This window comes from Fringilla coelebs (assembly GCF_963513975.1).
Source record: "Fringilla coelebs genome assembly, chromosome: 15".
Taxonomy (NCBI): domain Eukaryota; kingdom Metazoa; phylum Chordata; class Aves; order Passeriformes; family Fringillidae; genus Fringilla; species Fringilla coelebs.
In genome coordinates this window covers 3,159,152-3,184,436 of record NC_140041.1, presented here as the reverse complement: position 1 = coordinate 3,184,436, position 25,285 = coordinate 3,159,152, and the positions used below count along the sequence as shown (strand labels likewise).

Here is a 25,285-nt window from a genome sequence, read left to right as displayed (position 1 = left end):
TTGCTTTCTCTGCAGCATGTTCTGTTTGTCACAGATGCCTGGCTAAGGGAAAGCACCTGTTATAAAATGCATGATGCTCTAGAGAACAGGATGGATAAACAGACCATGAAATTGCATTGGGTCAGTCCTGTGCTGCCAATCCCAAACATTAAAAACTTAAGCCTCAAGTGACTTCCTTTTGTTTGCTTTCTGCTGTGCTAACAGCCAAAATTCACTTTTTTTTTAAGGTTTGGGGTTTCTTTATTCCCATGTGAAACCTGAGATTCTCACAAAACTACTGATATTTAAATAAAGTGACCTGTCAAGGTTGAATGGGTATGACACAATTCCACATGGCAAAGACACTAAAACCTCACATGGAATTCTCTGCCCCACGTGGGGAGAAAAACCTACATGAGAAAATCCAGGCTGTAATTTATACTCTTTCATTATTTAATTGTGTTTAAAATACAACAGCCACGAGGGAACAAGCTTGATCCCTTTCTCTGTCTGTTAGACGATGGTAGTGCCACCTGCTCAGCATTTTCCTACCCTAATGTGGCTTTTCTTACCCAGCCCAAAGCAGAAATACCTGGAGGAGCAGTAGAAAACCTGCAGAGCTTTGTGATAGAGGGAGGATTAGGAGGCAGCAAATGGGTGATTCACTCTGGCTGCTGAAGACAAGCATGAAATCAAAGCTGCAGGCAGGAGTGGGAAGGATTTTTGGGAGGAGTATGAACTGATTCCGAGGTTATTTATAGAGGGGGTGGAGTGGGCTTTGCCTTAAGAAAACTCTGCAGGTTTGGGTGCAGTTGCAGACATATTTGTACAAAGAGGAGACTTTGGGTAGAAGGAGAAACAGAAGATTCCTGCTATGTCCATGGACTAATGAGTTTATCTGAGCTTCCTCAGTGAGGGAGAAGCCACCCCCCTTACACCACTTGGCATATTTTGGTGAAAGTCTGAGCCCCTGAAGAGAGCAGCTGAGCAATTAACACAATATTTTCAGTAGCTGAAAACAGTTTTGTTGTCATATTGCTGGCTTCCCCTCTCACTTCTTTTTTTAAGTTGTGTTTGTATCTCTAAAAAATATGTGTCAAGGGAAAGCTCTGGCCCCTACCAAAGAAAAAAAAAAAGAGTAAAGCCATCATAATTAATTTTTGTTAATTGATTCTCTCAGATATTAAAAGCTGTATGGCTCATATCAGTAGAAACATAGAATCACAGAAGGCTTTGGGTTGGAAGGGACCTTAAAATTCATCTTCTTTCACCCCCCTGCCATGGGCAAGGACAGCTCCCACTGCCCCAGGCTGCTCCAAGCCCCATCCAGCCTGGCCTTGGGCACTGCCAGGGATCCAGGGGCAGCCCCAGCTGCTCTGGGCACCCTGTGCCAGGGCCTGCCCACCCTCACAATGAAAAATTTCTCCTGTAACCCAAATTTCCCCTATTCCAGTTTGAATCCATTCCCCCTTGTCCTATCACTACAGTTCCTGATGAAGAGTCTCTCTCTGGTATTTGCTCTTGAGCCTAAATATTTGTCCTCTCTCCAGGTATTGTCCCTGCCTGAAGAGTGACACTTTAAGCTTTAAGCAATTGCCAGATCTGCTCAAGCACAGAGATAAAAATCTGTTTGCCTGTTCACTGAGTTGTTTCACTAGAGATGCAAATTGAATGATTGCTGAGGCAAAAATGCTCCATAGCTGCTTGTGGAAGATCTGCAGGCATGATTATCTTGTTTTTGCAAGAAGAGGTATTAAATATTCCTGCTAGTTTCAGGAAATATGCACACATGTTTTTGAATGTGGAATTGTGTGCCTCCCTGGTGAGTGGAATGAACTAGATCAGGCAGAGCATTTCAAAGCTTCCTTGTGCTGTCTCTCCTCCTCAGTGCAGAGAATATCTGCTTTGACTGCACTTCCTGGAGCCTCAGAGCTGCTGCAGAAATCCCAGCCACTGAGCAGCTGTGTGTATGCTTGAATGAAGTGTGTGCTGCTCCATGTGTCAGCAGGAAGAGATAAAAATAGAGCTTTTCCCTCCTTGTTGTCATGGTCTGTGTTCCTGCTGGCTACCCCAAGCTATTCCTTCTTCAAGTCTGGTGTCCAGGGAATGCATTTAAGTGATGTTTGGTGCTGCAGTTGTGGATCATGGAGAGCATATGAAACAATTTAAGGGTTGCAGCCACTTACACCGAGTGCTTAGTGGGGCAAGGCACATCAGGATTAATGAATGGCAGTGTAAGTGTTCAGAACACACAGTCACAGGATGATTCCATGCAGGTGCTTTTATTGAAGAGCTCTGGGTGTCAGGGGTACAGACCCAAATCTGACTCTGACATTTTTATACCCTTCTCCTTATATAACTAAATATTAATTATTAAATTTATCTTGTTCTATTGTATTACATTGATTTCATCCAAGCATGGATTTTGTAATTTCCATCAAACTCCCCCAAACATTGTTTCTCATGATTCTTGTTACAATTAAACAATAATTATATCCAATTACCAAACACATCACATTTAACAATCATCTCATGTATCATAGTCATCAAATGATTATACAGGTACAGTTTTGAGCCTAACATTTCCCAGGGCCTACCAGGCCTGACATTTCTTTCCAACCCCCCCTGAATATCCCATGATTTTAGAAACATTTTATCCCTGTACTCTCAGCAGCCCTTGCTGCTGTCCACACAGCTGGTGTTTGGCTGCAGGAGTTGCCTGGTTTGTTTTTGGGTTTTTTCCCCTTTCCAGCAGGGGAGCATATTGAAATTGCTGAACAAAATCCCCTTCCATGGAGCTGTCAGGTTGCACAGTCTGAGGATGAAGCATTTTTCACTCTGTGCTCCCCTTCTGACACTCGCTGGTCTCACCCCTTTGCAGGGAGGAGTTCCCAGCTCATACACCACAGCTGAGACCTGGCTCCACAGGAAAGGCAAGGAGCTCCTGGAGAGGGTCCAGTGGAGGCCACAAAGAGGATGAGGGACCTGGAGCATCCCTTTTATAAGGGGAGCCTGCAGAAGCTGGGCCTGTTTAGTCTGGAGGAGACTGAGAGGGGATCTCCTCCATGCACTAAATACCTCCCAGGGGTGTCAGAGGGTGGTGCCAGGCTCCTTTCAGTGGTGCCCAGTGCCAGGACAAGGAGCAATGGCCATAAACTAAAACACAAGAAGTTCCAGCTCAGCATGAGGAAGAACTTCATCACTCTGAGGTGGCAGAACAGTGGAACAGGCTGCTGGTGGAGGTCAGGGAATCTCCTCCTCTGGAGACATTCCAGCCCCACTGGACACGTTCCTGTGTCACCTGCTCCAGGTGCCGTGGCAGGGGGTGGGACTGGATGGTCTCCAGAGCTCCCTTTCACTCCTAAAAATTCTGTGGCAGCACCCACTCAGCCACTTCCAGATACAGAATTGATAATTTATGAAGCCCTTTCTTCCATTACTTGACCTGGTGGTGGTGGGACTGAAAAAGGTCCAGGGAAAGCAGGCTCTGATGTGTAAAATTTAGGAGTCAGTCACCACCTCAAGAATTGCAGAAACTCAAAACACATGACCCAGTTTTCTATTAACATGGACACGTGTAATGCACACAATTACAGCAGGAAAATGAAAGTGTAAGGTTTAATTCTGTGTTAAAATAGTTTTATAATATTCTACATGTGGATTCCACCAGATGGCAAATTAAAATTCCTTTTGAAGTGAAGGATTCAAGAAGCAATAACATCACCTTTTAGCCTTTATGAACACTAAGATGTTTTAAATATTTCTATTCTTTGACAGCTTGTCCTAGTTACCTGAGCATATGACACATTTCCTGGAAGGAAAATAACTATGCTATCAATCCACATACAGTCTGTCCTTGATTTTTTTCCCTGCCTATTCATTTAAAGGGATCACAAGTAAAATAAATTTTCTCCAATTTAACCAGAGTAGGATTTTTTCCAGAGTCATCCTCCATTAAGCAATAATGTGGAAACAAAGTTAATTTCCCTTCTTTGCTCTCAGAAATCCATTTTACATCCTTTACAATCTATATGTAATAATTATTTTTCCAGATTTGATCTTCTTCGAGCCAGTTCTTCCATTTTTAATATTTCCTTCAGAAAAGTAAAGTGGCAGTAGCATTAAATAAATAAGTTTTGGGTGTTTTACTACAATTATTTGAGCCTTTCTTGAAAGGGAATTCATTAACAAATGAGGAGTTCCTGAGTATAATGTAAAGCATCATTTTATGTGGAAGGACGAGTCTGAGCCATTTCTCCAGTTGTTCCATTGAGGGAACAATTGTTGGCTTAAAGCATGACTGGGGCTGTAAAACTAAAATCAAAATATTGAAATACAAAGCATATAATTTACTAACTCATACACTGGGATTATGAGTGGTCTCTTCTGAAATGGTTAAAGTGATCAAGTGAGAGAGCTCTACCCACCTTTTGTGTGTTAGACTTCCAAGAGCCTCCCAGAATTAAAACTCACCATCTGATGAATATTTGAGGAACTGTGGTCTCAGACAAGTCACAAAGGCAGCTGCACCTGCTAAAGAGCCTTTTGCAATGTGCTGCCATCCATTTCCAGCAGCTGCCAAATTTGATCCTAGCTTTGCTGAGGTAAACATGCCTTCATATTCCCTAGCTGTGTATTATCCCCCCATAAGTTATCTTTTTGTACAGTTTATTTTGTTTCAGTATTATGTGGCCTTTACAGCACATCAGCTGGCAGTTTGTGATTTCAGTTTGTGTGGCCAAGTAGAATAAAGCACTCACCAAGTCAGGAGGTTCAGAAACACATTTAAATGGGATTTTAACAACCATCCAGAGCTGGGGTTTGATATTTGGTAGATCTGCATGCAGAATTACACCTATAAATATCCTCTGAAAGCCTAATTCATCATTTGGCTCAGTTTTGAGAGGACACCTCTAGCTGCAGCAGCAGACAAACAGAAGATTTGGCTCCATGATCCAGGAGGTCCAGACCTCCAGAGCAGTCAGGCAGGTTCATCTCATCAGCACCAAAAAAATCTGCTTTAAAGAGTGAAAGGCCCAGATGACTCTCAGTGTTCATAACACCTGGATTTACCTACAACCTGAGAAAAAAATCCTCCAAATGTGGGCCTTGCACTTGAAAGAGCAAAACTATTTCTGCAGTAGGGGAAGGGATGTGGGGAGCCTTTGCAAGGTCACCTCCCTTTTCTTCTCCAGGAATGTTTAAAGGATTCTGAAAAAGAGAGGAATTATGTGGTGTGCTTATCCAGGGGGCTTATCATATTGTATTAGCACTTCCCCATCACATTTAATTAAGATTCCTTTTTAACTGATGGGGAATATTATTAGCTCCATTCATCCCATATCAGTAAAAAAGGAATAATAATGGGATGTGATGCTAACAGGAGATGATAGGGAGCTGCTAATGTGACATATATATTGTGGAAGGGAAAGAGAAAGAGTGCTGTGACTGCCAGAGTCTGTTTTGAGGCTTTTGATGTTTTCAGTTCTGCAGCCCCATTTTGTGGAAGGTATTACAGTGACAGATGTCTTTTAGGGCAGGTTGCTGGCTAACAGAGAATCAAAATAGACACTGGTTAGTAGTTGGTTAATTGGCTTTCAGAGGAGGAGAAGTTTGCAGGGGTTTAGTGATAAACTAGTCAAAGTAGGTCAGTTAAAGGATTTGTAGGTCTAAATGAATTTTATGTACCTGTATGGTATAGTTTATTTTTAATATTATGAAATCAGTTGGGAATAACAAAATCAAACTAAATTAAACATTAATAGTACCCTTTCTTCCCCTTCACAGATAGAGAAAAGGCCAGTTTCAGGTTTCATCTATAAAATACTGTAAAATTATCCCCTTATTTGAGATCAGAGCCAGAGGGAGCTAGGGAACAGGTGGCAGCTCTGAGGTTCAGAGCCATCTCCAGCCTCTAAGAGACAAGGAAGTGCATTTCCCACTGTCTGAAGCTTTGTGTGTTTGGGGTTTTTTTTAAAGAATATCCCAAGCAAAAAGCTTTACCCTGTAATCATCTGGCCTGGAGATTGCTGCAATGGTTTGGGCTTCTGGGGTGAGAGCCCAAGAAGAATGGTTGAAGTCTGTAACTAAACACAGATGAAGAAGAAAGTAAGAAAAAATTACCTCTAAGACCATTTCTCATGTGTCCCTGCTCCATTACTATCCTGTCCTCTCTAAATGGTGAAGCTCACCCATTCATTCATGTTTAAAATAGATGCCTCTAAGAGCACTGACAAAAATGTGTCCCTTTTTCTTTCACTACCACTTCAAGCACCCAATTAGTTGGTTAAAATTAGATTCTGCCTTGAAAGGCTAAAATTGATGCCTCGAGTTTCCATAGTTACTGTCTTTCTATTAATTGTGCTCAGTTAAATGGAGGGGATTCTCTCTTGCTCTCCCCACTGGGTTTTGGGAGCTGTGCTTGAGCCTTTGCTGTTTGTGCTCCTGCAGAAATGTGGGCTGTGCTCAGGTGAGGGACCTGTGGAAGGTGTAAGAGCTGTAAAGGTTGGTAATTTATCTCAGAGCTGTTCAGAGCTGTAAAGGTTGGTAATTGATGAAGTGTTGGTGAGGGGAGGCAGGAGGGAGGGACTGAATTGAAGCCCATTCTCTTAGCAGTCTTCTCTCTCCAAGATGGACACAAATCCAATCTAAGCCTGTCCAGGAAAACCTAGAATCACAAAATCATGGAATGGCCTGGGAGGGAAAGGACCTTAAAGATCTTGTTTCCACCCCACTGCCATGGGCAGGGACATTTTCCATTACCCCAGGCTGTCCAGGGCTCCATGCAGCCTGGCCTTGGACACTCCAGGGATCCAGAGACAGCCCTGTGCCAGGGCCTCCCCACCTTCACAGGAAGGGATTTTTATCTAAAATCTGATCTAAACCTATTCTCTGTCAGTTTGAAGCCGTTCCCCTCGCCCTGCCACTGATGCCCTTGTAAATAGAAATCCAATACTCAAACATTTAATCCCGCTTTTCCTTTAGGAAAATTCTCCTTCTTTGGGGATCAGTCACAGCCAGGCTTTGGGACAGGCACTGGGGCTGTGGATGGGAGCCCAGGTGGATCCTGTGTGCCCCCATAGAGGCACAGTGGCCTCCAGTGGCAGGAGATGCCTGCAGAGGATGCACGTCTGTGCTTTGGCTCCAGTTCAGCAGCTTGGGGAGCCGGGGGAGGAGGGGGCTGGCTGCCTGCAGGGCACTGTCACAGCTCCAGCAGCAGCCAGGAAATGCTTCCTCCTTTTCACCTCCACAGCAGGATTTATGATGCTCGGTGAGCCTGTTGTCTCTCGCATAAAAGGGCTTGTATGTTAGAATAAAATGATTTTTTTATTTAAATTTGACAGAAGACAGTAAGCAGAATTGGCTTTCCATAATGTAGATTAAGCAGTGCACAGACATGTTCTGTCCTCCTGACATTCAGGGCTTTGCCTTCTGCAATGACTTTTGCTCTCTTTACAATATTTCATGTCCTTATATAACAGAGGCAAACCCCACCCACAGCAGCAGCCTCCTGGAAATGGTTGGAGTGCCATCCCCACTCCTGGTCACATACAAAAGATGTGAACCACAAAGCTCAAAAATTTTCTGACTCAAAGTCCACCTTTTTGGGATGTGTTGCTAAGCACTCCTAAAATCAGCCTTCAGCAGAGTTCTGGGGAGCTGCTTGCTGCTCTAGTCTTCCAGTTTAGGGCATTTGAGGACATTTAATTAGGACATTTAGGCTGCAGAGCACCTGGTTTGACATGAAAGCAAAGAAAAACCTTTCCTTTGTGGTATTGAGACCAACCCACCACAGATCTTCAGGGGAACATTATCCTCAGCCACTGCCCACACCCTTCCCTGGTACTGAAGGGCAGAGCAGTCCCCCCAGCTCCAATTTCAATTTTCCTGCATTATTCACTGCTCTTTACCTTAGTGTGTGCATTAAAACTAGGGCAGAATGGCTGGTGCTGTAACTGCTCACACTGTGTTAAAAACACATTTATTAGATGAAAATAATTGGGTTTTTTTTTTTTTGTTTGGTTAGTTTGGGTTTGGATTTTGGTGGGGGGTGAAGTAAGGGGTCTCTTTTCAGCTATGAACTCTTAAAATCAGACACTGTGAGCCTGCAGACATAGGGAAATACCCCCAAAAATACCTTTCCTTATATTGCAGGAGTAATGTCTCTCTAATCCCCTCTTCAAACAACACAGACATTCAGTGCTGCATCCCCCAGGTCCAACATTGGATTAGAGCTCAAAAGATGATGAGGAGCATCCTGGATGTGTGCACATGCAGTCTCAGGGATGCAGCAGATTAACCCTCAGTTTGGGGAGGAAAGGGGTAAAATTCCACCTGTGGGAGCAGGACTGGGCACAAGTACAGCAGTAGAAGGATATTACCTAAAAAAGTCAATATTTTTATGGGAAGAAAGGTGGGTTTTAGCCAAAAAAGAGTGAGAGGAGCTGCAGACCCCATGCTCTGTTTGCTCCTTCAGCAGCTGCAGGAAGCCATTTACCCTGGCCACAGCAGGCTGTGGTAGCCAGCAAATCAAATTATGCTTTCACATATCTCAGAGTCTGCTGGCAGAGCTATCTGATAGCTGAGACAATTCCTTTGATACACAGCCATGTAAGATGGGTTTTTATAATGAGGTAAATAATCTCAATTTAAATTAATTGTCAGTGTCAGCGTGGACAGCAACCTGAGAGTGGGCTGGAAGTGACCTCTGTGCCTGGATGTTGGAGCAGTGGGGGGTTACAAATCTCCCACAACATTTGTGCTATAATTACCCTGTTTCATGATACTGACTTTAAACCCAAGCACTGGATGAAAGCTGCAGGCTCCTGGTGGGGAGAAGTTTCCATTTTGTTCATTCCTCCAGATTCATTAATGCAGAACAGGTCAAAGAGATGGGAGGGCAGAGTGAGAATTATTTGTGTTTTTGTTTAATACTCCAGTTTGAGGAAGTAATTCGTGATGTTTGGGATTCTTTGGCAAAGTGTTAATTAAACTGGTTCAGTTTTATCCTGATTGAATGGTGTTTCTGTCTCTCAGTTCTATTTCTGTCATTTTGTCATGCTGATGATGGATTTTTATTTGCTTTCTCTTTTTTCTTTTTTTTTTTTTGTGAGCTTGTGTTTTTGGTGAGTTTTGTTTTTCAGAAAAAATAGAGAAAGATTAAATGGGCTTTTTAATCCCAAAAAGGCTTAGGGATGATCAGTGAAGCCAGAATGTCCACAGAGATCCTCCAAATGACACAGAGAGGGTTTTTCAGTGCACGCTGTTTGCATTGGATGTGCTGTTTCAGACTCTTTATCATGGTGAATATTCATTAAGCCTGCCAGAGGCAGAAGCTGCAGTCAGTACAGCATCAGCAGAGGAGGCAGGGAAGAGAGAAATCAGGTTAATGACCGGCTTTCCCTGCAATTTGCTTCCTGCTTATTGCCTGATCTCAGTTTTAAACAAATTCATTTAATTAATGTGTTTTGCTACTTTGACCTGCAGACAGAAGGGGCTGTGATTAATGATGGGGTGTTCTGGGTCTTACAGTGGCTTCAGCCCTCACGTTCTGCTGTCTAGAAAAAGAATATTGAAAAACATTTCCTTTAAATTTAATTTTGATTGAAAGCTTTTCTATTTTCTGATTCCATGAGCCACCAAATTTTTAAAGACGGGGACAAAGCGGGGAGGGGTGGAACAGAGTGAAAACAAGCTGCTGTCTGGGCTGAGCATGTCACACAGTCCAAGATGTCTCTGCAGGGAGGCAGAGCTGCACAGAAATGCTTTCCTCTTCTCCCCCTTGAGCAGGGGCACATCTGTTCTGACATGAGTTAGCCCTCTTCTGACAAAGGTTCCTTAAGAAAGCAGCAGAGGCATAGGAGGTGGAGAGGATGTTCATGACACTCAGGATGTATGGGCAGCTCACATTATGGGAAGTGAGCACCACCTGTTCTCAGCAAAGAGCAGATTGGAGCTCTGGGGCTGTGCAGGGTCAGGGGGAAACCATGTGGCCTCCCCAAAAGTGAGAAAAATGTCACTGAGATAGAAACTGCAGGCCTGATGGGATAGCCCAGACCTGATGGGATATTGATTCCTGGGCTGAGTGATGATATGTTCTGTGAGCAGACATTTTGCCCCAAATGTAGGAGACATCTCAATTTCAGGCTGTTTGTACCCATCGCTCAGCATTACCTCTCAGCTTGGATGGTTTCACAGGCTGGTGAAAGCCAGCCCTTCCATTGAGTGAATTTGCAAATTCCACATCTGAAAGACAGCAAGGTAAATCTCAGTGACAGACCTGTACTTCAGAGCTCTGCACCAGAGCTTCTGAGCTGCACTGGTGGCGTTGCTGTCATAACTAAAATGTGGCCTTTGAAGGGGTTGAAATGGAGTAACCTTAAGAACAAGGCTGTGATCTCTCAGGCATTTTTGGACAGAAGATGCCAATGCCTACCTAGGTGAAAATCCTGTGAAAGGATTAGGGCTGAGGAAGTTGCAGACAGTTGCACAGGATTTTTTGTGGCTGCCACTGTTAAAGAGATTAGTTTCAAACTTCTTCTTTTTTTCAAAATGCTCTGGCATGGTCATTAGTACAACATCCACTGAGCCATGGTGCTGCTTACCTGGGGTAGAATTCAGCTCCTTTTTCACTAGCTACCCAAAAGTTAGCTGTCTCCAGCAGAGACAGGAGAGGAACAAAGAAAATTTGAATTTTTTTCAACAGAACCATTTAGGTTGGAAAACACCTCCAAACCATCACGTCCAACCTTTGATCACCACCTTGTCAACCAGACTGGACCCTGAGTGCCATGTCCAGTCATTTCTTGAAGACCACCAGGAATGGTGACTCCACCTCTCTGAGCAGCTCCTCCAATGCTTGGCAACCCTTTCTGTGAAGAAATTCTTCCTAATGTCCAACCTGAATCTCTCCTGGTGCAGCTTGAGGCCATCTATTTGTCCTGCCACTGGTTGCCAGAGAGAGGAGGCTGATCCCTGGCTACAGCCTCCTGTCAGGGAGCTGTGGAAAGCAAGAAAGGCTCCAAAGAGAGTGATAAGGATTCAATACCTCAACACCAATTCAATACCTCTTAAACCAAGCATTTAAACCAGGTGGTTTGTTTATAGAGTATAGCATGAATTCAATTAGACATGGTGGAATGGATGCCTACATTTCTGGTGGCTGAATTTAGGAAAGGGATGTTTAAAAAGAAATGTAGGTACAGTTACTACAGGTTGAATTTCAGGGACCTTGTTCCTTGTTGGTGTCCAGGCTTCCTGCACAGAGCAGGGATACCTCTGAAAAACCTGTGTGCTGAGAGCAGGACTGCCTGGACAGTGAGGGGACACAGCTCACTGCAGCCTGCTCCCTTTCTGGAATCTTGGACACTGTGACATCCACGTAGAATCCTGAAATGGTTTGTGCTGGAAGGGACCTTAAAGCTCATCCAGTGCCACCCCTGCCATGGGCAGGGACAGCTCCCACTGTCCCAGGCTGCTCCAAGCCCTGTCCAGCCTGACCTTGGGCACTTCCAGGGATCCAGGGCAGCCACAGCTTCTCCAGGCAGACATGACCCTGTGTGTCTGATACTGTGTAGGAAATCAGGTGTTCCAGAGCAATTAGAGCTTGGTGAAGCAGTGCCTGTTGACCGAGGTTTTTATGTTTTTCAAGTCCTGTGAGAGGCAGAGGGCTACAATACATGACCATTAAATGCCTCTGGAAGAGAAAAAGCATTAGCTCTGCACCATACCCTATTCCCTCCAGCTTTCACATAGGTGATTTGAGGATATGGAGGGGTTTTTTCTGTGTAAGTTTGCCTGTGCACTTCAGACAGCAGTCACGGGATGGAAAAAGAAGTATTTTGAAAGACAGCCTAGAAGTCCTTTCATGCCAGCTAAATATGTGACCTACTCAACTGCAGAGGCTCTGCTGCTCTGGCTTCCATTTAAAGTCTACTGAGACATTTGTATTTCGGTGAGAGTAGGAAAGGGAAGGGGTGAAAAGTTCATCTCCCATTTTAGCTTGCAGACACACAGGCAAAGAAGCATCAGGACCTGCAGGTGCAGCCTAGATTTTGGGTTCTGCTGCATGCAAGCATTTAAAAATTTAATTATTTGGTCATTGAACATGAAGTCTAAAGCATTCCTTGAGAATAAAAGAAAAGGTTCAAAGTAATCCCAAAGATTACCCCAGGAAATGACCAGACTCTGGGCTTTTATGTATGAACTCTGGCAACCCCCCTCTCTAGCTGTAGGAAGAAAAGAAGTGTAATGTTTTAAATTAAGTGTAATAAATATAACCAGGGGGTTTGTTTTATTTAGATTTTCCTCTAAGTTTAATAAACAAATTTGAAGCATTCAATTAAAGATGCAGAAAATATGCAAAAGAAGTACAACTAATCCCATTAAATGTAAAATGACACATAAGTAGAAAGCTTTTGTTGTTGAATCCCTGCTGATAAGAAACAGAAGAGATGTTTAAGGAAGCCTTGGAATCTAGGTAGTAAATGACATTTATCCTTGATCTGAAATGCCTAAACATCTGACTTAGTCAGTACAGCTGAACTGTGACCTTCCAGCCTGCCAATACTGATAAACACACATGTTCTCAGGTAAATCATGCAGAAGAGACATTTCCTGAGGACTGGAGAAGCCCCACTTGTAGGAAATTATGGTTATTAACTCATTAGATTCTCTGTGTCTCTGTCTCTTCGTATGCAAGCTGGCCACACAGCAATAAGGATAATTAGTTTCCTTTGGCTTAGTGAGCATTAAAGAGTATTAAAATGTTTAGTTTGTATGGACAAAAAACATATTCAGGGCTGGGACAAACCCAGACATAGGGGCAGGCAAACCCCCACAGCCTGAGAGAATCCTGATTCCAGGGTGGGTGGGGTGGGTTTGTTGTGTTTGGATGCCTGAAGTCAGATGTTTTTGTGACAAATGTTACTGACTTCACCAGTGAGTTGATTTGCCAAGTCAGAACCAGATTAAAGGGTGGTTTTCCTGCTCTGAATTAGATTTCAGTAGTGCAGATGTGGATGTGCACCCCACTGATCTGGCAACAGATTTCATACAGGAGATTTTTGCCTCAGGGGTACCCTGGATTCCTGCAGGTTACTGCATTTGTGTGGTCAAATGGATGACATGAAGTCACTGTCATTGTCCCATGGCCTGTGTTCAGCCTCAAAAGTTGATCAGAGGACTGGAGCTCCTGTCCAGGAAAGGCTGAGAGAATTGGGATTGCTCAGCCTGGAGAAAAGGAGCTTCAGTGATGGGTTTTCCCTTTGAGCTAGGTCTGATGAGCTCCTAGAAGTTCTATCATACCTGAGATAGCCTAGCTACTTCAAATGGTATGAAATTAGTAGGGTGACTTCTGAGGTAGTGTTGGAAACAGAAAAGTTTTAATAAAAGGCAAAAGAACAAATTTCTTGTAGAGAAAACTTGAGCTTGGGGCAAGAGGTTCTTGCTGTTGCTAAAACACTCCACAAAAGTTGATTATTTCCTTTGTTCCCTTCTTTTTCTAGTGGATTATTTAGATGGGACTTTTTAGCTTCTGTCTAACTGGGTAGCCTTAGGTTTGAGGTGAAGTCTTAAAGGTCTTATGAGGTGTCTTTTTACCAAACTGAGGAGAGAAACTTCTGGGCCTTTTTCCTTTTTAAGGAGACAAAGGATAATTTGGTCACTCCATCAAAGAGGGCACATTCCTACACTTCAGGGTGACCTTACTGCCTCTCCCTGTCCCTGGGGGGAGTGCACAAGATGGAGAGAGACTATTTGGAAGGGCCTGGAATGGGTTTCAAACCCACACAGAGAAGGTTTAGATCAGTTATTAGGAAGAATACAAGTGTGGTGAGGCCCTGGCTCAGGCTGCCCAGAGAAGCTGTGGCTGCCCCATCCATGGAAGCATTTAAAGCCAGGCTGGATGGGGCTCGGAGCCACCTGGTCTAGAGGAAGGTGTCCCTGCCCTTGGCAGGGGGCTGGAACTGGGTGATATTTGAGGTCCCTTCCAACACCATTCCATCATTCTGTGTTTTTGTGCTCCCACCAAGGTGGCCCAGCCATGCACTGGCCCTGCAGCCCACAGACTTCTCACCCTCTGCTCCTCAAAGGAATTATTCTGCTATTCTTTGCCTCAGGGTTCTTCCCAGCCAGAGCAAGGGTGGGTCAAACATGATCTGAGGTCACCTTCAGCTCAGTCTTTTTCCTGCCAGGAAGAGAAAAAGAGCACTGGGTCTGGGCCAGTGTTTGGAATGCATATTGTGTGGGCTTGCTGGGAGAAAGAGAGGATTTATTTGTCAAATAGGGCTTAATTTATTATGTGCAATAGGAAAGCTCACATTTTTGTATTGCAGCAGAAAGACAATTGATTAATAATTTGGAAAAAGGCCAAGACACACATTTTCTACCTTTGTAATTTGTCATCTCAGAGAAACAAAAGTGATATAAAAGGTACCTGAACAAAATTTATTAAGCAGAAATGAAAGCTGGTTCATGTTAACACATTTATTATGAAAGGCCTTTCTAGGACGTTGTTGTTACATAGAGGAAACGTTAAAAATCTGAAGCTGATATTTAGAACCATAGGAAATGTGCAGAAAAGCTACAACTGATAAAATAGAGAAACTTTTAATAATAACTTCAAAAAAGCTATTTGATACTTGAGAGGTTAAGGTCACTAAAACAATGCCAGTAGCTCCTGGAAGAAACATAAAGTCAAAGTTTCTTTATCATTAAATACAATCTTTGGGGGAAAAGAAGTGTACAGTGTCTTCTAGTTTTGATTAAATATCACATTGTAAAAGCAGTCGTGTCATGTCCATGTGCCACAGAGGATCAGAGATGCCAAAGATTTCATGTGCCAAACCTCTTACTCTGATGGGTTCAGAGATGGTTCTGATGTGTTTGTACACACATTTCTCGGGCTTTGTAACATGGCCCTGCTGCATCACTACAGAAAAGCTTAAAAAAGGAATCCTGCTTCCCAGCCTTGTTTTGCTGCCAGGCAGGAGAAAGGTTGTCAGGCAGTAAAATGTCTTTTCAGCTTTTGAACCTAAAAGCAGAGCCTTATGTCTGCATTCACCACACACCATTTATTTCATAAAGTAGAAAATTGTGCAAACAACATAACAGAAGATGAAGAATTGTTAAAGACTAAGAAATACAGGAGCTGCTGAAGTTAATACAGCATTCTTCATTATGGCTGCAGGGGTACAGAGCAGCCAGCACCAGGTGTTTGCTGCCAAAACATTGGGGATCTCTCTCTAGAATGTCTGCTTTGTTTTCTCTTCCTGCCCTCTTTAACCAGCAGGAGACCTTGGACTTCTCAGTTTCTTCTCCCCCATCCAGTGTCCTCATCTCCTCTTCCAAGGGACATGGAATCCCTCTGAAATGGTTTTCCAACACAGTTCCCTCTCTTTCTTTACCCCAAACATCTTTGCCTCTTCAGCTGGTCAGCTCTGATACATGATGCTGATACAGATCAGTGGTGTTGGAATTGTTTGTGGGGTGTTGTGGGTTTGTGTGTGGCCAGGAGTGTTACAAAGGTGAGAGTCCCATGTTTTGTTACTGCATTTTTAAGGTGAAGATAAGAAAGTTTTCATCTGATTTGAGGGCTTTAGCATCAGAGCATAAACACTGAGTTTTCCCCTGATCACAGTTGTTAAAACACTTACCATGATACATTAAAATAGATATGCTGTTCCTATTCAAAATTGGCAGTTATGTAAATTACAACAAATGTTCAAAGTATAAAAGGAAAGAAAACAACCAAGTCTTAAGGCTTTCTCTCACAGGAAAGCCTATTTCTGTAGCAGTTATTTTGCTAGAAGCAGTTCTTTTGCTCCTTGTCAGAGCAACATACGCAAACATTTCAATCTGATTAACTCAATCTAATCAAAATAACGGAAACAAAATTAAAACTTACTTCAACTTGCAAGCCTAAAACTGGGGATAGAACTTCACTTTATATTTGCCTGTATAAAATACTGTGATTTAGAGAGAGTATCAGGGTATTCTGTGGCTCTGTGAAGACCATTAATATTTCTGAGACCAGACTGTGCACCCTGATGGAAGCAATCCTGCAGTGGCTCTGCCCAGGCAGTTCAGCTCATTCTGGTTTTGCTCTGGGGCTGTGTCTGCTGGTCAGCCACATTGCATCCATACCTACACACAAACACACATTCTGCTTGGCCTCAGGTTCCTCTCTGGGATGCACCAGCTCAGTCACACAGTGGGTCAGCTTGGAAGGGACCACAGCAGCTCATCTGGTCCAACCTCCCTGTTCAAGCAGAGCTCACGGCACAGGATTGCCTCCAGATGGTTCTGGAATATCTCCAGTGAGGGCAACCCCACAACCTCGCTGGGCAGTCTGTTCAGTGCTCAGTCACTGCACAGGAAAGAAGTTCTTCCTCATGTTCAGGTGGAACTTCCTGGGCATCCATTCCTGTCCCCTCTTGTCCTGGTCCATTCCTGTCCCCTCTTGTCCTGGTCCATTTCTGTCCCCTCTTGTCCTGGTCCATTCCTGTCCCCTCTTGTCCTCCTGCTCAGCACCACCGAGCCAAGCCTGGTTCCATTCCAGCCTCTCGACACTCTCCCTTCTTTCCCTGCACAAGGATTCCTGGACACATCCATCACAGGATGGTTTGCTAAAATACCCACCTGGATGTGCACAATGCCAAGGCTGTCCCCCCCTGCCCTGGCCACTCTTCAAACCCTGTCCCAAAAGGCTCAACACCCTCAAACACACCCTTTTGCCACGCAATGCACCTGCTTGTGTTTCCTGCTGTAAAGCACTACAGTGGGCTGCATCACAGAGATCTCTTACTCCAAACACTTCAAATCCAAAAGAACAAAATGGGATGCAGAGCCTGCTGCAGCCAAGAGCACGAGGAGGGGTCACTGCATGCAGACACTGAGCAGACTGGACCAGAACTAGTGGCTAACCCCCAGATGAGCAGCCAGGCAAGAGAGTCACTGCAGGCTGAAGCCTTTCAGACAGAAAGCTGCTGCTCACTGAGTGCTTGTGTTTAAAGATGCTTTAAGCTTTTCTTGCTGTTTTGACTCTTTCAGAACCTGAGGCGGGAGAGGTGTCCCCCCCAGTGGGAGCTGGTGTGAACAGCAACAGCTGGACCTTTAAATTCGGACCGGGCAATTCCAAACAAGGTGGTCCTGGTGAGTTGCCAGACAAATTCATTATCCCAGGATCTCCTGCAATCATCTCCATCCGGCAGGAGCCACCAAACAGCCAAATTGACAAAAGTGACTTCATAACCTTTGGCAAGAAAGAAGAGACCAAGAAAAAGAAGAAAAAGAAGAAGGGAAACAAGACTCAGGAGAAAAAAGAAAAGGGCAACAGCACCACTGAGAACAGTGACCAGTGAGGGAGTTATACTGAAAAAACCCTCTTAGCCAGTTTTTGTAATAATGGCAGATTTCTCCTATGTAGCAAATCCCAACTTCTTCCTACTGTTAACAAATTTCCTGTATGTACAGACTTGAGAAAATCAGCAGGAAATTCAGTGTCTGTCTAAATTGCTTAACAGGTTTTGTCTTAAAAGCTTTATTAAGTCTGGTGTTAACTCTTTTTCTCCACTCTGGCTTGTTTTCAGAATCTAAAAAGCAGACACAAGTTTCCTTTCTCCTACGCCGAAAAGGAGAATCTTCACAGTACAGCCAGTGAGAGGTTGGACTCTGCACTGTGGTTCCTGTGCTCCTGTCTTGATGACACTTACAGGACAGGTTTAAAAGTTTTAATGTTGTGCACCCTCTATCTGATTGGAAATATTTGTGTGCAGATGTCAGCTAGGTGATACGAGATCAGATTATAAAATGCAAGAAGAGCTGGTAAATATGCAACAGAGGAAACACCTAATGAACACAAATGTTCAAAGATGTTCAGGCTGGGGAGAAAATGTCTGAAAGGAGATGAGCAGACTTGTCAAATCCTGAGAAGTCACTGTGTGGAAATACTGACTCCTATACATGACGTATTGTACACACTGCTTCAAATGAAACCTCACATTTACAGCTCTTTAAGACACCATAAATTCTATCTCTTTACCAAGCAAACCATTGGAAAAATTATCCCTCAAAGCCCTGCATTACCCTGGTAAGGCTAGCCCTCAGAGAGTAACTAGGGCTGGGCTGACATCCCAGGAATGTAACTGTGATGCTGTGTGTCCCTATTTCCACATTATTTTGCACATTATGTCTCTGAAAAGGTCAGAGTTTTTCCACGACACTTATGCAAAAGAGAGAAAAAAAGTAACATTAACTATGCTATTTGTTATTTGAGATATTTATTTATAAAGAAATATAGCTGTAAATGTTAAAGAAATATGATGCCCTTTAACCCAAACAGAAGTCGATCTAGAGCCATTATAAATTACAATTGCTGCTATTAAAGTGCTTTAGAAAAACTGCCTGAACCATCTGTATGATATCGGCCACTTGCCAATCACAGCTTTATTCTGTCGGGTGACTTGGGGGCTGCCTCTTGCATGTGTTAATAAATACAAGAATATCTCCTCTTTGTTTTTTTTTTTAATGCATTATTCTGCACTTTGAATACACCTTTGCAAACAAACTGTCCTAATATGAAGAAGCAGAAGCAAACTCCTCACACAGATGGATTTACTAACCTGCTAGCTCTGTGCAGTACCTTGGTGTTACCTCCCACACGACCTTTTCTGATTTTAGTTCTACTTTTCTATGAGATTATGAATTTCTGACCCTACTAACACTCCTTATGTAAAATTCAAGTACTGTATGTATGCTGTATGCTCTTATAAGAATCCTGAAATATTTATTCTGTGCTTGTGTATGTGAATGTCAATGCAACTATTATTAGAGTGGACTTTAAGCTTTACCGTTGAATGTAAATTCATTATTTCTTTTTTGTACACTTGTGGAAAAGTGGAGTAGTGTTAATTTTTTAAGCCACTGTTGATTATCAGTTTTTTTTTGTGTATGAAACACAAGTAAAATATCTTTCTTAAACCAAGCCATGCATGCATTTTGGGATTTATTGGTAAGAATCTGTGAAGCTGAAGTTCTGTGAATTACTAAACCTAAGGGTGTAAATGGAGTATTGAATGTGGTTGAGGATGTTGATTTAAAACCAATACATGTATTTTTAAATAGAATATGGCTGATGAGGGAATTCCAAGGAGTTTTCTACATTGTTGTACATTCACAGAATAAAGCTCAAGTGTCGTGTTAATTGGAACTGTGTAAGAAACTACATAGCTCTGAAATTTCCAAAGGCCCTTTAATCTAGGATCAAAGAGAACAACTGGATTTCTTGAGACATGTCCTGGATGTTTTAAGTTTCCAAACTGCTGACAGTTCAGAATAGAACAATTCCTATTCATTTTTAAGAACCTGCAGCAAATCTTAAAACATCACAGCAAAGCTCTAATAAAAGAATTCATATCTCAAAGCATGAACCACCAATGGCCTCATGTGGTCTATTTAGAGTCTTCTTTTGTTACCAGTCTTGTTTTACTGGCAATAAAAAGGTGCTACTTAAGAAAGAGAATCCTTGATTCACTTCTAAAGGCTAGACAAGAGGAAAAAAACTTAAGCTTTGGAGAGGGAACTGTTCTTTTATGCAAATGTGCTATGCAAGTACATTTAGGTGTTTATTTTTATTTGATGACTAATCCTACAGCTCCCAAAACGTTCATCAGCTTTAGTTACAGTGGTAGCTTAAGCACACAGAAGAATACTGTTGTTATGTGTTCATCATAAAATAGCTCTCTCAATGCCTCTGGCAAAAAGTCAGTACAAAGATTTAATTCTTACAGGAATCTTCTACACTTGATTATTTTTAGATTTTAATTGAATATTGGTTTTTCTTTGGAGTGCTTGCATTTTCCCCTATGCAAGCCAGTCTGACTCACTCATTTTTCATCAGTGGCCATACACAGCTGGTTTTCCAAGGCTTGCCTCTATTAACATGAACCAAGAGCTGCAGCACATCTCCAATTTGCTGGTTTTAACACAAAATCACATTTACCAATGCTGCCTTTATTGCAGGTGCTTACTGCAGGGGGACTGCATGCTTGAGTGCCTGGGGAGACAAAACATAATCTGAAGATAATCATTCCAGCTTGATTATCAATGATGATAATCATTCCAGCCTGGAGAGCTGATAGAACAGAGAAAAAACTCTCAGAGGAAAAGAGGAGCTCTTGCTGGAATTGTTTGAAAAGAGGCTGGGATGCACTAGGAGGATAAACATCCCACACACTCACTGTGTTTTCTGAATACTGAATCAGGCACCTCACCAGATTTTATAAAGATTTTTCCATATTTGGACCCTCTGGGAAAACTGGAATGCTGAGATGTCTGCAGTGAAATGTGACTATTTCACAGCTAATATACAAATGATAGCATTGACATCCCTGATTTTGGGTGTCCAGGAGGAGAAACCCTGGCAGGAAGTTTGGTTGGAGAACCAGGGGTAGGTAGGGGCAGGATCTGCACATTCCACCACAGTTTTGGGGTCACTGTTTTAACACCACACAACAATGGAAATTGAGAACCAGAGGTGGCCAATAACAACACAAATTAAGGAAAAAATGTCTTTAATCCTCCTGCTGACAATGAAATGAGCACGACAAAATACACTGCAGAGTTTGCTAACAAGGAAATTACAGTTCTGGGGCTTTTTACAACTTGAACAATTTATGTCTTTCAGAATCCATATATACTCTCTGTGGGCATATTGTCTTTGGAAGTCTGGTTTCTATGCATACAAGATCAGTGATGAAAACTATTGGGCTTTTATAACAATAAACCTGAGCTATGTTGTATATTAATTACATCCTGTCATTAAAAAAAATCTCATTTTACATTAGGCTTCTAAGACTTGGTCTTGTGCAGTTTCTGTCTGCTGAGTCCATGGGTCATTGCACATCATATGAAGGGATCTGAGTAAAAGTTTTCCAATCATCTCACATCAGGGGAAGAACACAGAACCCAGAATGCCTTTCCCAAGCTTCATCTATGAAAATCAGTCATAAAATTAATTGCAGGTAGTTTTGATACCTTGTAGAATCTTCTTTCGTTTCTGCTTCTACTTCAGTCATTCAATTCCTGCTTGTGTCAACAACTGGGTAAAATAAACCAGGTACAATTTTCCTTCCAAATCTGATTCTTCCTGAGTAGCAGTTTTGTGGATCCTGTGGAAGACAAATATTCAGGAAGGAGCTGAGCCATTTTCCTCATTTGAGTCCTAAAGAATGAGCAGGATCCTCAGTTTTGCTGTTATTAGATTGCTTAGAAACTACTGACTATTCCTTGACACCAACACCTTTTTAAGACAGTGCCAAGAGCCCTGTTAAGGCTCCTGTAAATATGCAGAAATATCAAACTTTAATCAAAAGTTTGGCCTTGGTACATGAGTACCCTGAAGTCCTTTGGTTTCTTCCTCTACAAGTCTCTGAAGGAGAAAAGAGTGAACAGCTGACAATGTTTTGGTGTCACACACAGCCGAACCTGCAGGAAGCAAATGGCTGCTCTGGAAAGCAGAGCTGAGGCTCCAAGCACAGCAGTAATAAATCCTGGCTGGGAAGGGCTTCCTGTGGTGCCTGGAATCAGAATTAGGCTCCCACATGCCTGAGTGGCTGGCTTGGCTGCACCAAAACTGAGCAGGCAGAGAATGCGGAGCACAGCTCTGACAGAATAAATGCTTTATCACATTGATCTGACCTTGTGCAGCTTTAACCAGCATGCTATGGAATCAATATTGATGGCATATACATTCATTTTCCATTAGCTCTGGATATGGGGATGCTGTGCCCTGGGTTCATTCTCCTCTCTGTGGATCCCCAGAGGGATCCCTGGAGGATCCAGTGTCACTGCTCTGCCTTGCAGGGTGGGGGGTGTGGGCATCCAAGCATTTACAGGGACAACCCTGGCCTGGGCTCATCCCAAAATGTGGCCATCAAGGGAGGGGATGCTGCCCCTGTGCCCCTGTGCTCAGGTGAGAGCCCACCTGCAGAGCTGCCCCAGCCCTGCCCCAGCACAGGCAGGAGCTGGAGCTGCTGGAGCCAGGCCAGAGGAGGCTCCAGGATGAGCAGAGGGATGGAGCAGCTCTGCTGGGAGGAAAGGCTGGCACAGCTGGGAATGTTCACCTGCAGAGGAGAAGCTTTGGGCTGAGCTCAGGGTGCCCTTGCAGGGCCTGGAGGGAGCTGGTAAGAAAGATGGAGAGAGACAATTTACAAGGGCCTGGAGTGACAGGACAAGGGAAATGGCTTCAAACTAAGAGATTGTCAGTTTAGATTATGTGTTGGAGAAAAATCTTTCCCTGTGAGGGTGGGGAGGCCCTGGCACAGGCTGGGTGGGGTTTGGAGCAATCTGGTCTGGTGGGATGTGTCCCTGCCCATAACAGAGGGGTGGAACTAGATCATCTTGAAGGTCCCTTCCAACCCAAACCATTCTATGATTGTATATATAAAAATCTGGGACATGGTTATGTTGTTGTACAGGAAACCTCAATACCCACTGTCAGTGATAACACTGCTTAGGTATCATGAAAATCTGATTTTTCAGAGTGATTCAGAGTGACATTAGGCACCTACTTCTAGAGTATTTGTAGTCCAGGTGCCTTAGGCTGGCTTAGAGAACTAATGAATGAAATCCTTCAGCATGAAGCACCACAGAATTATCTCTGCCACATGAGAAGAGCATTTCTTACACTGCACCATGGATTCCCTTTCATATCCCAGGACAGCCTCCATGAAATCGCTCTGACACAGGTATTAACATCAAAAGATGACAGAGATGAGGTGAAGTAAACATCTCTCAGAACGCCACACAGCTTGAAAATATTAAAAAAGTTAAAAATGTTTGCCTGGCAGTGGTGCCCAGAGCTGTGTCAGTGTTGTCTGCAGAGACAGCAAGTGACTCATCCACATTTAGGAGCTGATGTCTGAAGCATATTACGAAACAGACATGCCAGGCTTGAAAAACAGATTTTAAAACCTTGACAGAGGGTCAGAAATACCAAGCTGGCCTTCACACCAAATGGAGCAGCCCTAAGTCTGTGTCACTGCCACTCCTCAGCTCCCCTGTTCCTTCACTGCGGTGGGGGGACTTGTGGGGAGCAGGAATCCTGAAGAGAAAATCCCATTTATGCTGCCAGGTGGGAAATGTTCCCCTCCAGGCACAGCGTGGCAGCAGGCACAGAAATTTGGGGGTGTGGGCACACCTGTGTCAGGTGAACAGTGACCATGTCACCGAGGTGCCATCCCAGCAGGAGTCATGCCCGATCCTGAACCAAGTGTGAGGCCCTGGAGGGCTCCCTGGGAGCTCAGCAGTGGGTGGTGCATCACTGCTGGGGCATCAGATGTGATTTCAGACTTCAGCACTGAGCTGGGCGAGCAGAGCTGGCCCTGGCAGCCCCATTCCAGCTCCTCTGCAATGTTTTAGGGACACCTCGAGTGTCTTGGCACCACTTGAGCTGCACTGAGGAGAATTAGAAAGTCCTTGCCCATTAATTACAGGACTGGTGCTGCGGAGCGAGGCTGACAAGATGCAGTAATTGTTAAAACACATCAATCACAGCGAGCCTAGACTTTTAATCCTAGTTTTCCTGTTAGATAAATCCTTCAGCTTTTCAGTGGCTCAAATTCTACTTAGTGCAGACTCAGTGGGAGCAATTGTGTGGTTTGGGGGAAGCTAGACTGAAAATATCCTAAGCAAGCCCCCAGTGTGTCTTAGCCCCCAGGGAGGGAGGCATGACTCACTCCCTACCTTGAAGAACTTCCTTCTGTGGGTGTTTAAAGAATCCTGCCTGAAGTCTCTCAGTGGAGTGATGTGCTGAGCAATTACAAATCAAATCAACTCTGTAAGTTAATCAAATCAACTCTTAAGTTAGCACTTAAGGCCTTCCATACATCCCCACTTCTACCCCAAATTATCCACACTCTTCAAGCCTTTACTGGCTGATGTCCAACTTCCTCATCATCACCCGTGGTGCAAACAGCCTTAGGCTCAGTGAGGAGCAGGATCTTGTTCCATGGGCTGCCACAGGAGGCTCAGGACCTGTCCAGAGCAGCTTTTTCAACCTGGCTCTTCCCAGATGCTCTGAACCCCAGCTGTGAGCAGCTTCATCCAGCACCACGTGGTGACGGGATAAGGGGCTTAACTTTGCTGAACTTGCTCTCACCTTTCACCTTCAGGATAGAAGTTTCCTGAGGTGCATGCTAGGTAAGAGACAAGCCTAAAATAATGAAAAATCTAGCCTAAAATCTGCTTGTCTTCTTACATGCTTAAAAGGGGATTATGCAACACTTAGGAACTGCCATTGGAGGAAATGATCCACAAAGCTCCTGATGGGTGTTTACACAATAAAGAGGGTCTGCCAAACCCCAAGGGTGTGTAAATTGTGTTAGTCCAGCTACTTGTAGACCCGGGAAGTTCTTTGTACAAATCCAAGCAGCCACCAAGCATCACAAAAGCTACCTTAATCTTTCCAAAGCCACATGTAACAATCTCTTGTTAATCTACTTTTGTGCAGTCACAACATAAATGCAATCCTGAAGATGAGCTGCATCTTACCCTGAAGGGTGACTGCACTGAAAATTGCAGGCACAAATACTTCCTTCTGTTCTCAAGGAACAAATGGCACGAAAAGGTGAAACCAGTTTTATTTTATCCTCAGGCTCCCTTCAAATGCACAAGAGTAGGTCTCAGCTGGCCACATGGAGTCAGATTCTGAGCAGCAGCACCAGCAAAGAAATATTTATTAGCTAGAAAGTGATAAAAGGGTTATGTGACTGAATTCTTTCACAACATTAGAAGGTACCAGAGACTGGAAGTGTGACAGGTCAGTCCAGGTCACTAAATGCACTTACTTTCAGTCACAGGGAGTGGCTGGTCTGCTTACAGAGCTTGCTAATGGCCCCCTGGGTCAAGCAGGCTTTCACAAATGCACAGCCCACATCATCTTTAAAGCTGTCAAATATGCTGTTGGGCTCATGGCAGGAACTGCTGACCTGTGAGTTGTATTGCTCCATTTCTTTAGTTTCTAAGAAAAACATTAAAATTCCTATGAAGCATTTTAGCCTAGGCCCTTACTGTGCCCTGCTGGGCTCCTCTGTGAACCTGCCAGCCCATGTGGGTTCAGTCATTAACACACACAGAGGCTCCTGCAAAGCAGCCTGGAAGGAGCAGGATATTGCAGGGCTGTAATGCCAAAGCCTTCACAGCCTGATCAATATTGATGGTGCAGTTAGTTCTGCATTGATTAATTCCAGAGCAAAACCCCTCTGGTAAATGAGCTCTGTGCTGAAGCACTGCTGCCACTGTGGCTGCC

General features: G+C 43.7%; 1 protein-coding gene across 2 annotated transcripts in view; it reads left to right on the top strand.

The window, feature by feature from the left end:
- LOC311159428 (protocadherin alpha-2-like) overlaps positions 1 to 18,896 on the top strand; it is a 91,739-nt gene extending 72,843 nt beyond the window's left edge. Inside the window, exons 4-5 of one of the 2 annotated variants that reach the window (XM_084215516.1) lie at positions 17,029 to 17,130; positions 17,568 to 18,896. In XM_084215516.1, coding sequence (XP_084071642.1) covers positions 17,029 to 17,130; positions 17,568 to 17,638 — 173 coding nt within the window. In that variant the 3' untranslated portion in view covers positions 17,639 to 18,896. Of the gene's footprint in view, positions 1 to 17,028; positions 17,465 to 17,567 lie in introns of those variants that run through there. The other variant, XM_084215515.1, reaches the window with a different exon arrangement.
- Positions 18,897 to 25,285: the final 6,389 nt, after the last annotated feature.